The 14,626-nt window shown below is 37.3% G+C and overlaps 2 protein-coding genes across 2 annotated transcripts; both read left to right on the top strand.

The window, feature by feature from the left end:
• Positions 1-3,937: 3,937 nt before the first annotated feature.
• On the top strand, positions 3,938-6,254 carry hoxd12a (homeobox D12a). Its single transcript, XM_055637612.1, has 2 exons — positions 3,938-4,842; positions 5,534-6,254. Exons 1-2 carry the CDS (start codon positions 4,263-4,265, stop codon positions 5,770-5,772), a joined length of 819 nt encoding a protein of 272 aa, XP_055493587.1. The 5' UTR covers positions 3,938-4,262; the 3' UTR covers positions 5,773-6,254.
• A 5,760-nt stretch (positions 6,255-12,014) lies between these two features.
• On the top strand, positions 12,015-14,035 carry hoxd11a (homeobox D11a). The gene is made up of 2 exons (XM_055637611.1): positions 12,015-12,729; positions 13,237-14,035. The coding sequence occupies exons 1-2, from the start codon at positions 12,042-12,044 to the stop codon at positions 13,470-13,472; spliced, it is 924 nt and encodes a 307-aa protein (XP_055493586.1). The 5' UTR covers positions 12,015-12,041; the 3' UTR covers positions 13,473-14,035.
• Positions 14,036-14,626: the final 591 nt, after the last annotated feature.

Raw genomic sequence — 14,626 nt, 5'->3', positions numbered from 1 at the left:
GTTCATATTTCCCTCCGTCCTTTAACGGGACGAATTAAAATTGACCTTGGTAGTTTTCTTACATGGATTTATCTATGGTATGTAAAAAAAATTAAAACAAATCGCACTTCAACTGTCTCCAAGTTTTATATTTCATGTAAATTAATTCGTTTTTTCTAACCACATCAACGTGTGTCATATTAGACTGTACAATGCTCTGATGTACGTTTCAGAATTCACCGCAATGTTGCGCTTTTTTCGACGCCATTCAAATAAAAATTGAATAAATACATATTGTTGCATTCATAAATTTAAAGGAATTAGAACTGTTGCTGTTGAAATAGTTTTGTTTTTTAAATAGACACTTCAGCCTATCCAATATTTGCTTCCTGGGTATTTATGTAAACATAATGTGAGCTTCTAGAAATATGCAGTAGATCCAGGTTGCTGAGCTTTAAGAAAATAACAAATAAGAGAATTAGACAGCAATAGCAAAACATGACGAGTAAATTTCAAAATAGTAATTGTATGTGCACTCGAATGAAATCCAATGAGATCTTAAAATATCTTAATCAATTGCACCACCTCATTTTCGCATTTGCCGATTAATTCAAAACAAAGTAACATTAATTTCACATCAGCCATCCAACATTGTGTAAAGATCGCCACAAATGTTTTTGGTGGGTGAATAAATTGAAATGGCATGTGGATATCAGAAGCAATTACAATAAACCTTTCCAAAATATTCGCAATGATATTCCCCCCCCGTTTATTATTTGTAATTAAATGTCGACACCATCCAGCTAATTTAATTTCTCCAGAATTTATACTGAAGCATTTGGAAAGAAAATTATCTCCCCCCCCCCCTCCAAAAGGGCAAGGAAAATATGTATTGTACAATTGCTGTTAGCTGCCCTGCATAAATAATACAAAAACATGATGATATGAATTACGTGTTGAAAGCAGCCAAAACATTGCCAGGGTATGCCCGCGCCCCTTGAAGGGGAAAATAAGGGGAGCATAATATAGTGGCACGGAAGTGGGGAGGGGGGCGATACATGAGTTCCTAGTTTTGAAAATAGACATATTACGTGATGAAATTTAGAATTAAGTGAGATTCATTGCTTTTATATGAGCACGAACTTAGTAGGTGATAATGCTGTTGACCCAGCCATCTTTATTTACCAGCTGCTAACAATTGCAAACCATATTCCTGTGGCATTGTGATAAGTATTGTTGGTCAACCGTAAGAACAAATTTAAAAGATTCATGCTTTCTCGTGTTAAATTAAAACTCCGTCATCTTTGGTTGTCCGCATACGTTGACTTTACACCCTCTTTTTTTGAAACTTTGAGACATTAAAATATAATTTTGGGAGGGGGGTTGCTCGGCTCTCTGACGTCAGATTTCTATTTACCATTGACCTTGACGATGGTTATAGTCTTTGACCTTGACTTTATTTAGCATCATGAATAATAAAGTCTGACCTGATCACAGAACTAGTTCGCCATCTGCTGGCTAAACCGCTGTAAAACATGGGGCAGCACAGTTGTTGCAACCGAAGCGCGGGCTTCAAGATGGTCGGCCGGTCGGTCGAACTTTAATGTTGCAGACCATTGTGAGAATTGGGCCAACTATTCAGTTTTACTTCCATGCTCTTAATGATGTGCAATGCAGAAGGCAACGGGTTTGTTTTCAAGATAGACACGACAAAATAAGTTTTTGAATAAACTAATATCAGTGAGATTTTCGAAGGCGGAGCGCAATGTGTTAATAACCGAGGTCTAATATTTCACATAATTTAAATTTAGCGCGTTTCACGAAGTTATGCATAATGTGGTATTTCTATATCTAGGTCAATTTTGTGCCATGACCCTGATGCCCGGAAAACAAAGCACATCCCGGCCATGGCGTTATGTTGTAAGTAAACCTGCCTTAGTTTCTGCACCGATAGTTGCTGTGAAATGTAAAACATAGAAATGTCCCCGTTCTGTGATTCTTCAGTATTTTTCAACGCGTAGCGATAGCATCTAATAAACAGAACGTAAAGGTTAACCGGGATCGTGCAAGCGGTTTGAGAAACGTCATTAACAATAAAGCAGCTTTTGTAGAAGAGAGTGCAAAGTGAGAATTCGTGACCCAAGTTGCATTCCTTGGTTACATTAAATCAAATGAAAATTTCATTGTGTGCAACCTGACACCAGCTACCAAACAAAATGGCAAAACACATATTGATCTTAAACATTGTAAGTATATTCTCAATAAACAAAACAGCGATTTGATTCCGTTCGACATTGACCTTGAACTGAGCCACAGTTTAATTTTCGGGTAATTTGAAGATTTTCGAAGGTTCGGTAGAGATCCGGCTTCGGTCAAGCGCCTTTGTTTGTAATTCCTTTTAGATTTTGACGTCTTACTAAAGTAAATCTTTTCTGGACTTCTGTAGGGAATGGTGAGACCATAAAATGACAAGGGACAAACAGTCGTTTTTCCTTCCGGTGAGGATGTGGTGGCGGTGTCTGCTTTGATTTTACTGCTCCTGATTTTAGCTGAGAAGAATCATTTTTTGTCAAGTTGCAGGTAAGTATTCATCTTAAAGAGTAAAACACGTTGTTAAATTATAGACTTGCGATCATGGATAGTAGAAACAAAAACTGACTATTATGTTTCTGCAATAGACGTTAGTTGTGTTACTTTAGAAACCAGGAGTGAGTTTGGATTATCTTGTTCTCATATTCGACAGAATAAATTGTATGTGTCGATAACCATATGCGCCTTTGGATTACTGTTGTTACGTTTGCATTATTGTTAGTAAATGAAAAAGTGACATGATAATATTATATAGAATCATATAGAGTTTTGATGCATCGCATGATGTTGTAAAAAAAATCAGCTACATTTGAAATTAAAAAAACAAAACCAGCAAGACACATGTATTTTGATGCCAGTGTCGGCAAACTCATTGGGATTTGCAACAGCAGACATATTGCACCATTTGCTTTCGTTTAGATTTAAAATAAAGTTTACGGTGCTCGATTTTACCGATACCAATCTTCAGACACATTTGTGTTTTTTTTCTCTACTAAAAACCTTCAAATTAAAGAGAGATTAAATTCAATATACTGTATTCTATTTAAATACACGCATTGTAAACACAAAATTCTAATGGAATTTAAGATCCGTAATTTAAACCCAGTCGTAAATATTAGGCGCAGGAAAACTGCACTCTCCCTTTCTGCTTAAATGTGGACACACTGGGAGCAGAGCCATTTTACCTTCCCCCTGCAAATACATTGTAAACTTTAACCTAATAAATTGGTTGATTTTTAAAAATCAAATTACTTAATATGTTGCATTTAACGCTGGGGTTGAGGGATCGACTTCCGGCAAAAACAACGGTGATGTAGAGTTTTGTTTAATTTCATGATTAACGTGTATATTCTTGCTAAATCCCCAAACCAGATTTTGCACATTGTATTCAGTTTTATTTTAAAAAAACTGGCGTATTAGTTTTCTTGAACTCATCCCTAAATTCGGCACGGAATTTATTTTCTAATCGCGTTAGAAGATTTAGATTGTCGTTCACGTGTCTGACTTTTGAACCTAGTCTTCGTTTATTCGTCCTTTTGCGAGCACACGGAAACAAAACAAAATATGTAGTATGCAAGATTTACACTTAGATGCGGTCATCATGGGATTTGGACGGTCCAAAAAATACTCACTAACACACGAATAAAAGAATCGTGTCAAATATAAATTGTCCAGAAATTTTCGGTTGTAATGTTAAAAGTTAAATAGATATCGCTATTGTATAATATTGTAGAATAATATATTATCTCTAGGAATGCATCATATCTTCAATGTTCTTTAATGCTATTTTCTTTAATGGCCAAATTGCATTACTTTCGAGAAAGTGGGATTATTTCGGTTTTAAACCAAATGCAATATGTGTATATCAAATATAGAATGTAACCAGAATAGCATTTATTCTGTGAAATGTATATGTGTTTTTATGTCAGAATGATCGCGTTAAAGTGTTTTTCTGAACTACATTTGCACCCCGTTGCCTTCAGCGAGCGGCGTCGCCCTCACAGCCGGCAAGTACACATGGACATGGACTTGGCTATTTCAGTTGCGAGTTGTATTGGGACGTAGGCGGTGCCAGAAAAAGCTGCTTCCGCTTGTCTTGTGACCCTCCAGGAGCCAATCGCCGAGCGCCTTTCATTTATCTCTGTCTGGAAGCTAAATAGGAGACAGAGAAGATCTGATCGCGCTTCTCGGAAATGTGCGAGCACAATCTGCTAAATTCAGGCTATGTCGGCTCCCTGTTAAATTTTGCCAGCCCGGAGCCTTTCTACTTTCCCAACCTGCGTCCGAATGCGGCTCAACTGGCGAGTCTGTCACCCGCACTCTCTTACACCCGCCGGGAGGTGTGCTCGCTCCCGTGGACTTCGAGTCCATGCGCATCGCCGCCGCAGAGCCGCGCCTTCAGCGGCTACTCTCAGTCCTATCTCAGCAATTCTGTCTCCATCAGCATCAATAGGCATGGATCAGACAAAGCAGCGGCCGGCGAAGAGCCCACCAAGTACTACTTCCAAGACAGCAGCCGAAAACTGGAGGAGAGATGCAGACACAGTCAGTCCTACCCAAGTGATACCAGTATCCCTTCTTCAGTCAACATCAACCCTACTAAGTACGAGTACCCAAACGTGGAAACATCTCTCCATGGCTCCTCCTTACATAATCAAGGCTTTGAATTGAATTCCAACTCTCCCTCTGTAAATGAAGGCGTCAAGCAATGCGTGAGCCTCAATATGTCATTACAGTCATCAGTAACGCCAGTGTGCACCAGATCCTCCGATGGTACAGTATCAGTGCAGTATTAAAACCATAACCGTTTGACAAAAATGCCGTATCCGTCCTCGTTCAAAGTGCTACCTGTCATCTTCACGTGAATTTCATTTGTTGAACATCGGTGATCTTGGAACAAATATGCTAAAAGCATTCAAAATCACCATGAAATAATTATTGTAATTACATTACGAGATAATACAAAACGTAGATCAAACCATAGGTGATAACTAGTTATTGTACCTAAAGCGTATAATTACAGTGTCTTTTGTTTTTACTTTAAACGTTAGTCAACTTAAACGACAAAGAGAACACAGCATATATCTGATTTTGTTTTGAATTTTATTTGGAAGCCAAAACAAATCAAAAGATCTCTTTGCTAGGATTTAAATGAGTTAGTTTTGTGCGTTGACGATGACAGAATATTTAGATGATCGGATGCCATGTTTAAATATTTGTGTTTATTCTATTTGGCTTGGGGAATACTTAAACTGCTTCGCAGTGTTGGCTGTTGGTTGTACGAGTAAAGGCCAGCAAAGTAAATAATATGGTCTCGAATAATAACCAAATTGTGAATCCTGCAATGTTGACAATGTTTACGTGCGAACTAACAAACACATTAAAGTATCGACTAGCTTGCGATGATAACGTGGGTAAAAGTGCTACAATGTCTTCAACGTTTTTTTCCAATTTCGATTTGCAGGGCTCTCCTGGTGCCCGACCCAAGTGAGGTCAAGGAGGAAACGCAAGCCCTACACAAAGCAACAGATAGCTGAACTTGAAAATGAATTCCTCGCGAACGAGTTTATCAACCGACAGAAGAGAAAGGAATTGTCCGACAGGCTAAACCTGAGCGACCAACAAGTAAAAATCTGGTTTCAAAACCGGCGCATGAAAAAGAAAAGACTTGTTATGCGCGAACAAACGCTCTCACTCTTTTAGACCAAAGTAAAGTTTAAATGTGAGTTTCAAGGTCGTGAATTAAACTTTTTTTAATGGTAATTAAGCTTGCTCGCAGAAAGCATGTAGATCAAGAATATCCATTGTTTTAATGGAAAGGTGCTCCTTTGATGTGCTGTCATATAAAACCGCAATCTACCATTACATTGCCACTGCCACTAGTCCAGGGCGTGTTGGTTTAGTTTAACCTCAGCGGCATAAAGGGACTGAGATGCAAACTATGGATACCTCGTGAAATATTGTTGTAGCAGGAAATTGAACGCCGGGCAAAAAAAAAAAGACTTTCGGTAGCCTGTATCTTGCTGTCCGTGGATGACATACCAGCCCCATCTCATCACCATTGAATAGTTTCAAATGACATTTGTAGCTATTTCGTTTCTTGTTTGTTTAAATTGCTCCGTGACTCTTCACTTGAGTAACAAGCAGATATTCTGCATTTTGAGAATGTAAGTACAACAGGTAATTAGAATGGAACATTCGTATTTTAATCTTAAATATATAAATATTATGCATGCACTCTACCTATGTAAATTGAGTAATAATAAAACGAATGTCGAAACAAATGTTCTTTTGTATACATGTCATGTTCTTTACTTATTGAATTATAAAGGTGGAGCCGGTAAGCTGATTAATTGTAAGGTGTATGCGGATCTTATCAAGATGCAGACTTAATCATTCATCTTTGGAAAGCAGAGCGTGTTGGGGATATACGATAACTATGGCTGCGGATTTTAGTCAGGAGTAGGTGCGCGAATTATTTACATTCTGGCCACGCTTCAATATTGTGTGGTGCTCTGATTTTCAAGACTGCGCTTACTCCGGCTGCATTACTCCGTTACCTATTGAACCCAACTGAAATTACAGGTGAATCTGGTGCGTATAATAAAACAAGTAAGCAAATGGTGTCAAACAAATTAAAGAAATAAAACACATGAGCAATAAACAATAAAATTACATATTTGTATTTTCCTTGGGTCTTTTAAAGACCCGCACTGAACAAAATAAGAAAGAAATGCGCTTCATTTTTTAAATAAAATTGATTTATTGCTGTCATTTTAGTTCAGTAACGTAATTTCTGAAGGACCCATTTCTAAATGTTACAATATTTATACACTAGCTTTTTAATTCGGATACAATATTAACCTGCTACACGAGCCGCGGAACTGGGAAGTATCAAGTGTCAAACAGCCAAATCGCAAGGTACAAAGCTTCAAACTCAACGGCTTCCAAACAAAGCATTAATATTGCACCAACATTACACCATTAGTATACATGCCAGCTCATTATTATCCTATATTTAGTTTACCTATCAACTTGAATTTTTGATTGTTAAAATGGTCTGACGAACACTTCGATATTTTGACACGATGGGAATATAAGCACATCGAATCCAGACTAAACGAAACATATTTTCTCCCCATATTAAAAGGGAAACTGTGCCCAATAGAAATACTTCATAACATTAAGACACCCCGTGGTTTTTCTCTCCCACTTTCAATCTGTTGGCTTCTGATTTGATTATTAGCCATTTAATACTTCCCGGTTGGGAGGTATTTCCTCAATTATCAAATTTTCATGCGCAATGGATCATTTTTTTGATTAAAAACAATATTAGCTGCCCCCCCACGGAAGTGTTTTACCAGCTAATTTCAAATTATTCACTTATATCGCCAGAAAGAGTAAGCAACCTTTCGGTAAGTCTATAGTTATTTGATCGCTTATGACGTGATCTATTTCATTTGTTAATTTATTGTCCTACCGTTTGGCGGCGATTCAATTATCGCCGAACAGTTTAGAAATTAATATTTCCTAAGATATGTAGCAATAATAATCGATATTCACGAATGAAGCAAAGAAGTAACAACCTCTTCCAAAGGGGATAATTTCATGGACTTTTTATGGACCACATCACAGCCGGGTCCGAACGGTTTCAATTATTAAAAAAGATGGATTCAAGTTTTTAATTAATTTCAATGTTGCAATGTAATTAAGTTATGATTGTTAATGAATGAGGACTTTAAGGGAAACTCTGTACCTGTGCCTGAGCATTTAGCAGACGATGTAAACGAGAGCAAATGAGTTGCAGCTTCTTTAATTTTCTTTCCAGCAAATCAGGGCGTGGGTGGGCTGAAAACAGGCAGTTTCTTCCAATCCCGCCATTTGTTTGGGCTGCCATTAATTAAGCATGCGCCGGGAAATTTTCATGAATCTTTTAAAACCGTTTATTGAAACATATCAATTTCAAAATAAATATGAATCGCTTAAATGCAATTATTTGACACAGCACATCTTTTTTGGGGGATTCATCAACAATGCTTCACGGGACAAATATGTTGAGATAATAAATGGTGAACGAGCCGTTCTCAGGATTGTTACACTGTGCCTATGAAATTCAAATCGTGTTTTGTTTCAAACCACGTATGTAAATGAGAATTGCACTGCAAACTACGAAGCGACATTGTTAACAACATTAAAATAATTCGAGGGCAATATTGAAATATTTCCTGGTGGTAAAACGACTGTTTATGCCCTTGTTCCTGGGCTTCATGTTTCTTGCGAGCAAATAAAATAAAAAAATAGGTGCCTGTAGCCCAGATGTTACATACATTTTCCTGTGTTCCTGTTAACTGGGTAATGAAAAGAGAAGTGCTGCCTTTGTCTGGGGCCTTTTCCATTTCAGGAAGACGGGTTTTATGAGAGAAAATACTTTAGATTAGGAGACACGGAAGTAAAGTTTCCACCATTGCCACTGCATATAAAATATCGAATTAAATGTTGAAAGCTCCCACCGAAATCAATTCTTGTAGGATTGGTATATATTTGCATAATATTACGTGGATTGCACTATTAAGTGTGCTAGAAACGAACTCGTGAAGTAATACATTGCCCACTTGCTACCACAACTCCAAGTGCAATCAGGATAATAACTGTAACCTTTCTGCCGACTCTTTGTCTTCCATCATGGGCTGGCTGCACATTGATACACACAGACACCAAAATGTGTAGGCCTCGTCTGAGTCCGAGCATATGCAAACTGTGATACCATACATTGACGTTTCGAAAAAATATTAGTTGATGTTATTATCATTCCGGTTCAAACATTACTTGGAAATAAAAATGCCTGGGATTCCAATAGTTTAGCGTTGCAAATTCACGTGCAAATTGAATTATAAATTAACTTATTAAAAAGTTCTCATGCCGTTCCAACGACTGTTGGTGTGTTTTGGGGAATGATGCTGAATTTCTAAATACTTTCTCAATGCATTAAACATAGACCTTTATTTCAACTATGCTCATCTGTTGGATAAACCTAACTCACACAAAATGCTTGAAAACCTAAATGCATTGCAACAATGTTATCAGATTTGCAGCAGTGCTAACCCAAGCTTTGGGAAATTGTCGACTTTCCGTCGAATCGCCCAGAATCTCTTTTTCATTTCATTTTTATGGTCGAGCTGCCAGACGGTGTCTCTACATGTTTTCCAGATACCGGGGGCGCCATAACAAAGTTAAGGTCAAGTTAGTGCTTCTTTTTGGACCGCAGAAGTCTAACATACCGCTCACTGGCCGTGTACTCTGCCTGACCAATGAATGTTGCTTTCCACATTGTAAAGTATTATTTTTTCGTGCAGTGCATCACAAAAAATATATAACGAGGCGAATATTTTGCTGGATCGTCAAACTGAAAACAAAGATGAATTGCGTAAGAGAAGCAACGTCCTACAAGCTAGATTCGTGCATCGCTTAATGTTGTATGTAAGAGAATGATATCTGAACTTGTGCTACAAAGAAAAACATATCTTGTAAAGCGGTATTAACGTTGATTCCCCATCGACAGTCTGCAGCGTGTTAGATTCTTGCAGACTATAAGCATTAAGTGAGCTCCGAACACGAGACGGGAACAAAGGCCACGCGTAATTCCCGTTCTATTCGCAGTTATTGCCATGTTATTGAACAGGGCTGGCTAATGCTATTTTGCTGTTGAGTTTTTGATCAATTAATATAATTACATTGAGGTTTTGGCCAGTACTTTAATCTTTTTTCCAAATAGCTGCATTGAACAGCAGAAGTATTATAACCACAGAATAACTGATTAAATCGTGAAAGTCACGAGCCTGTGAACAGTAGTCGCAAGGATGAGACATATTAATGAAACATGGCAAATATTAGGTTCCAACGGAACGTTTAAAACCTTCATATGTTGTATAGTAGTGTGTGAGTGTGCCTGTGTTAGAAGTGTCGTATTTCTAATAATTTACATGGCATGCTGCCGAACACCCTGCATTTAATCCTTCATTGCGATTTGCCGTATATTTGTTATACCCTATTACCGTTAACGAGAAGATGGATCACTTAGTTGTATTAGGTTTTACATTTTTGATTTAACCTCCTCGGTATGCGGGGTTTAATCATTACGGGTAGTGAAATCAAATTCCGATCTTTTAGCAAACTAGACTTTCTTTATCTGGTAGTATCATTATTATATCTACAGCAAACAAATAGCACACTGGAAGCTGGATCTCACTAATTAAACCAGTACAGTGTCACATGCCTTATGCTGACATCAACCGGATGACACATTTTATATCCATGTGCCCGTGGATTCAACGAATCTAAATTCGCATATTATTGTATTTAGAAGTTTCTAGTAATCTATATATGTTTCAGAAAAAAAATATTTTGTTTCCAAAAATAAAAAGCTCAACAACAGTGCGTGTCAGTTCGGTCAGTATAAGATATATATTTGCATATTCTTGTTAAACGAGAGTTCCCAATTTATTTAGGTGTCATTTTCAGATTGCTCGAATTTGTGGCACAGAATTTTGATCTAAACCGCCAGCTGTAAATGTGCTCAACTATGGATTTTAATCCGTCAAACATTGATCATGCATAATATGGGAGAATAACATAAAAATAAACATTAATACGAACGGCTACTTCTGCACCGGATAACTTTTTTTTCTCTCTGTGTGATGCTATTTATCCTATAGATCAATTTAGATTTGATAGTTACTTGCAGCCTTCCTCTGGTTTAATTTTCGCTTGACTGGTGTTCCATTAAGAGAGCTGCAGTGTAGCCCACGTGTGGAGATTCAAATACTTTTCTAATCAAAATTTCGCTCTCGTGCAAATCAAACTATTTTTTTTAAAGATCCAGGTTATTGGAATTGAGTGAATTACGGAAAAGCGCATCAATACAGGGTCTTTAATCCTTAAGCGTACTGAAAGCAATTTCCCATCTTTTTAACATTCCAGACTTTCATATTACATTTCCATTGTTTTAATTGGAAAGGAAGCTTCGCAATAATAGCGCACCTAGAGTGACTCTCGTGACCTGATAATATTCTAACTTTTGTAGCACGACCATATTGTGATGTTAGTCGTAATGGTGGTGGGATGCTGTGGGATTGGACTTCAAGCAGTTCACGAGACTCCAACCTTCAAAATCCCGTGATTTATACACATCCGGTTAGTGCTAAAATATAATATTAAATTCACACACCCTGGACAGTCGGCTTACAAAATGTAAATTATACATTATCATTTAAAGTAGTAAAGCTAGATAGGTAATTGCATATTCCTGTCAATAGCACGTTCCTAATTTATTTAATATACTGAAGCAGAAGCAAAATAATTAAAAACTAGCCATTTCAAAATAATTTCATTATCCTTTACTATCATTGGCATTTCCACACGTTTCTGTATGATACATATTTTGAAAATTGTATTCATAGAATTTATAAATACATAATTTAACCATGACGTAGTTTAGTCTGCAAGTAACATTTGCATTTGCCAACAGCAAATTATTCCGAAATGTAAAATATAATAATTTATATTCGTTCTGACAGAATAGTCTCGCGTTATTATGAATATGAATTCACCAGCTAATGAACCCCAGTTGATGGTTTTGATGCTTTCAAAAGTCCAAATGCAAATATGACAGACTACGATACGGACACTTCATTATTTATTGTAGAGTTTGTTTTTTCCTCACTCCTCGATCATGGGGAAAAAACGCAGCTAACATGTAACTACTGAAAGGCAATAGGCTAATTTCGAATTATCTACCGGTTCCCAAGGATGGATCTTAATGACCAAAACTGATATATGGTAATTTCTACATTGGATCACATGACTCGTTTACCCTCAGAATCAATCAAGATGAATTGCACGTCAGCTTACGTTCCCAATCTTTTTTTTTCTTTCGCCGACCCGTTCATACGCCTTTAGAGTAGAATAGATGGAGCATGCTTAACGCCATCAATCCTGATAATTTGTTCTCGAAACCACGAAAACAAAACATGACTGAGTTTGAAGAGCGTGGTAGCTGCAACTCCAGCATGTATCTACCCAGCTGCACCTACTATGTTTCAGGCCAAGATTTCTCGACAGTGTCAACGTTCTTACCGCAGACGACTTCTTGCCAAATGACATTTCCTTACTCCTCTAATTTAGCTCAGGTCCAACCTGTTCGCGAAGTATCGTTCAGAGACTACGGGTTAGAACTTCCGACCAAGTGGCATTACAGGGGCAACTATACTCCTTATTGCCCTGCAGAAGAGATCATGCACAGAGACTATATTCAGCCACCGGCCAGGACGGGAATGTTGTTTAAAAATGATAATCTATACAGTCAGCGTGCAAGCTCAAACCCATCTTGCAATTTCTACACCACAGTTGGCAGGAATGGAATACTCCCGCAAGGTTTTGATCAGTTTTTTGAGACAGCCTATGGGATTCCCGACACTTCTAATTATGAACATTTGACCGAAAAGTCCGTGTCTACGTGCCAGAGTGTTACAACGTCTGATAAAGTTTCTGTGGATCAGACGAAAGAAAGTGCAACCGAAAAGAACACCGGCGAATCCTCCGGTAACAGTGTGGCCGACAAAGACAGCGTATCCAGTAGGTGCACTGGTAACCCAGGGGTAGAATATAGGGCCAACACATTTTGTCTCACAGATTTTATGTGAAATTTTATAAGCAGACGCAGGATTTTATATACCCTATAAGATCTGCTTTAAAGCTGTAAAGATTGTTTACGATGGGAAATCAGTTTAGGTGGGCTTTTGGAATATGCAAAATCATGATTACTCGATGTTTAAGTTCCTGTATTGATTTCTAAATGTGACTATTATTTGTGCGAGGATATTTTTGTTCTATGCTTCGCGAATCCTTTCGTTCGTGCAAACAAGACCGAGCTTAATTCAGGATTCGTTTCTGCTACTTAACTTTCAATATGGGTATAAGCATGCAATAAATTAATTAAAGACGCGATTACATATATTTATTGAATATCTCTATGGTGATTAATTAAAGGTAGCCGTGTGTGACCGTTATGTTTTGCGCCATTTTACATCAAGTTTAACTAGGTACAAGAAAATAAAGAGCGCGTCTATTGGTTTAAAGATAATTTGTAACTTTTTTAAAACATTTTTCCACCAGCTGCTCTGCGATCCAGAAAGAAAAGATGTCCCTATACCAAATATCAGATCCGGGAACTTGAGCGAGAATTTTTCTTCAATGTCTACATCAACAAAGAAAAACGCTTGCAATTGTCGAGGCTGCTGAACCTCACTGACCGACAAGTCAAAATATGGTTCCAAAATCGTAGAATGAAGGAGAAGAAACTTAGCAGAGACCGCCTGCACTTTTTTACTGGCAATCCTTTATTGTGACTATGATACAGCATACATACCCTGATGGATTCCCTTTGGCCGACTCTTCATTGCCTTAGTCAATATTTATTTACACAAGGAGGGACTGCAAGTTTGATGGAAACGGTTTTGCTGTTCTTGTATGGAAAACAATTTAAACGATTAATATAGAATTGAATTTGAGAGACGCGATGGTGCAGATAACATGGACGTAATGTTGATTAGGAAACATTCTTACCTCAGCATAGATGTTATTCCGTTCCAAAGGAAGACGTTTGATTCTGCGGGATATTCAGGGACAATAAACGGTTTTCATTTTAAACAGCAAACTGGGGTAAGGGAGGGCTAAAATTAAATATTGTTAGTTCACAGCGATGGGTCAATCACATAAGACAATGTGCTCGATTTCTTCTTTTAGTCGATGTTAGCCAAACTAACCAGAATTGTTTAAGTTGTGTATTCCGGTGAAAAGAAGAAATGCATATTTATTACTTTACCCTTCCAGTCTATGTCATGAGATAATTGTAATATACTGTAGCTAGGGACGTTTAAAGCTGATGTGATGTTAATAATAATGTTTCCGGGTTACCCACTAATATGACATTTCACGGTAAATGCATGTGATAGGATGTCTTTCCTTTCCAAATAAACATTCAATATGTTAATATTAAAATTTCAATATGTTATTCCAAATATTTCAAATAAAACATCATTTTACGATAAAAACGACCATTTGCGTCTGTATAAGAAAATTCCGTGCAAATGGTTCCAAAGACCACCGTCAAATAACATAATTATTCTTAAATTCTGCAATATAACGAAAAGCAAACCTTATAGTTTAATAGATTAATTACAAAATAGTGGAAACCGGAAATATAATCCGAGTTGCCTAATCTCTTGACTATTTTCAGCATATGTGGACCCCAGGTTCTTATGTTTCACGTCTCTATGAGCAGCCATTTAGCATACAGCCTTGATACAAAAATGGAAACGCAAATGTGCTCTATTTTAGATGCAAAGCTATATGTTAAACTGAAGTTTTGCTTCTTAGGCATAATAGAAAGCTGTAATTTGTTTTTATAAATATTTGATTTAATATCATTATCAGTCAGTATCTGGAAATCAATTGATGGGTCTATTTCGATTACTTGTGAAGACAAAGGACAAATAGCAAC

This window comes from Leucoraja erinacea, chromosome 7, assembly GCF_028641065.1.
Source record: "Leucoraja erinacea ecotype New England chromosome 7, Leri_hhj_1, whole genome shotgun sequence".
NCBI lineage: Eukaryota > Metazoa > Chordata > Chondrichthyes > Rajiformes > Rajidae > Leucoraja > Leucoraja erinaceus.
This window is presented reverse-complemented; position numbering and strand designations above follow the sequence as displayed.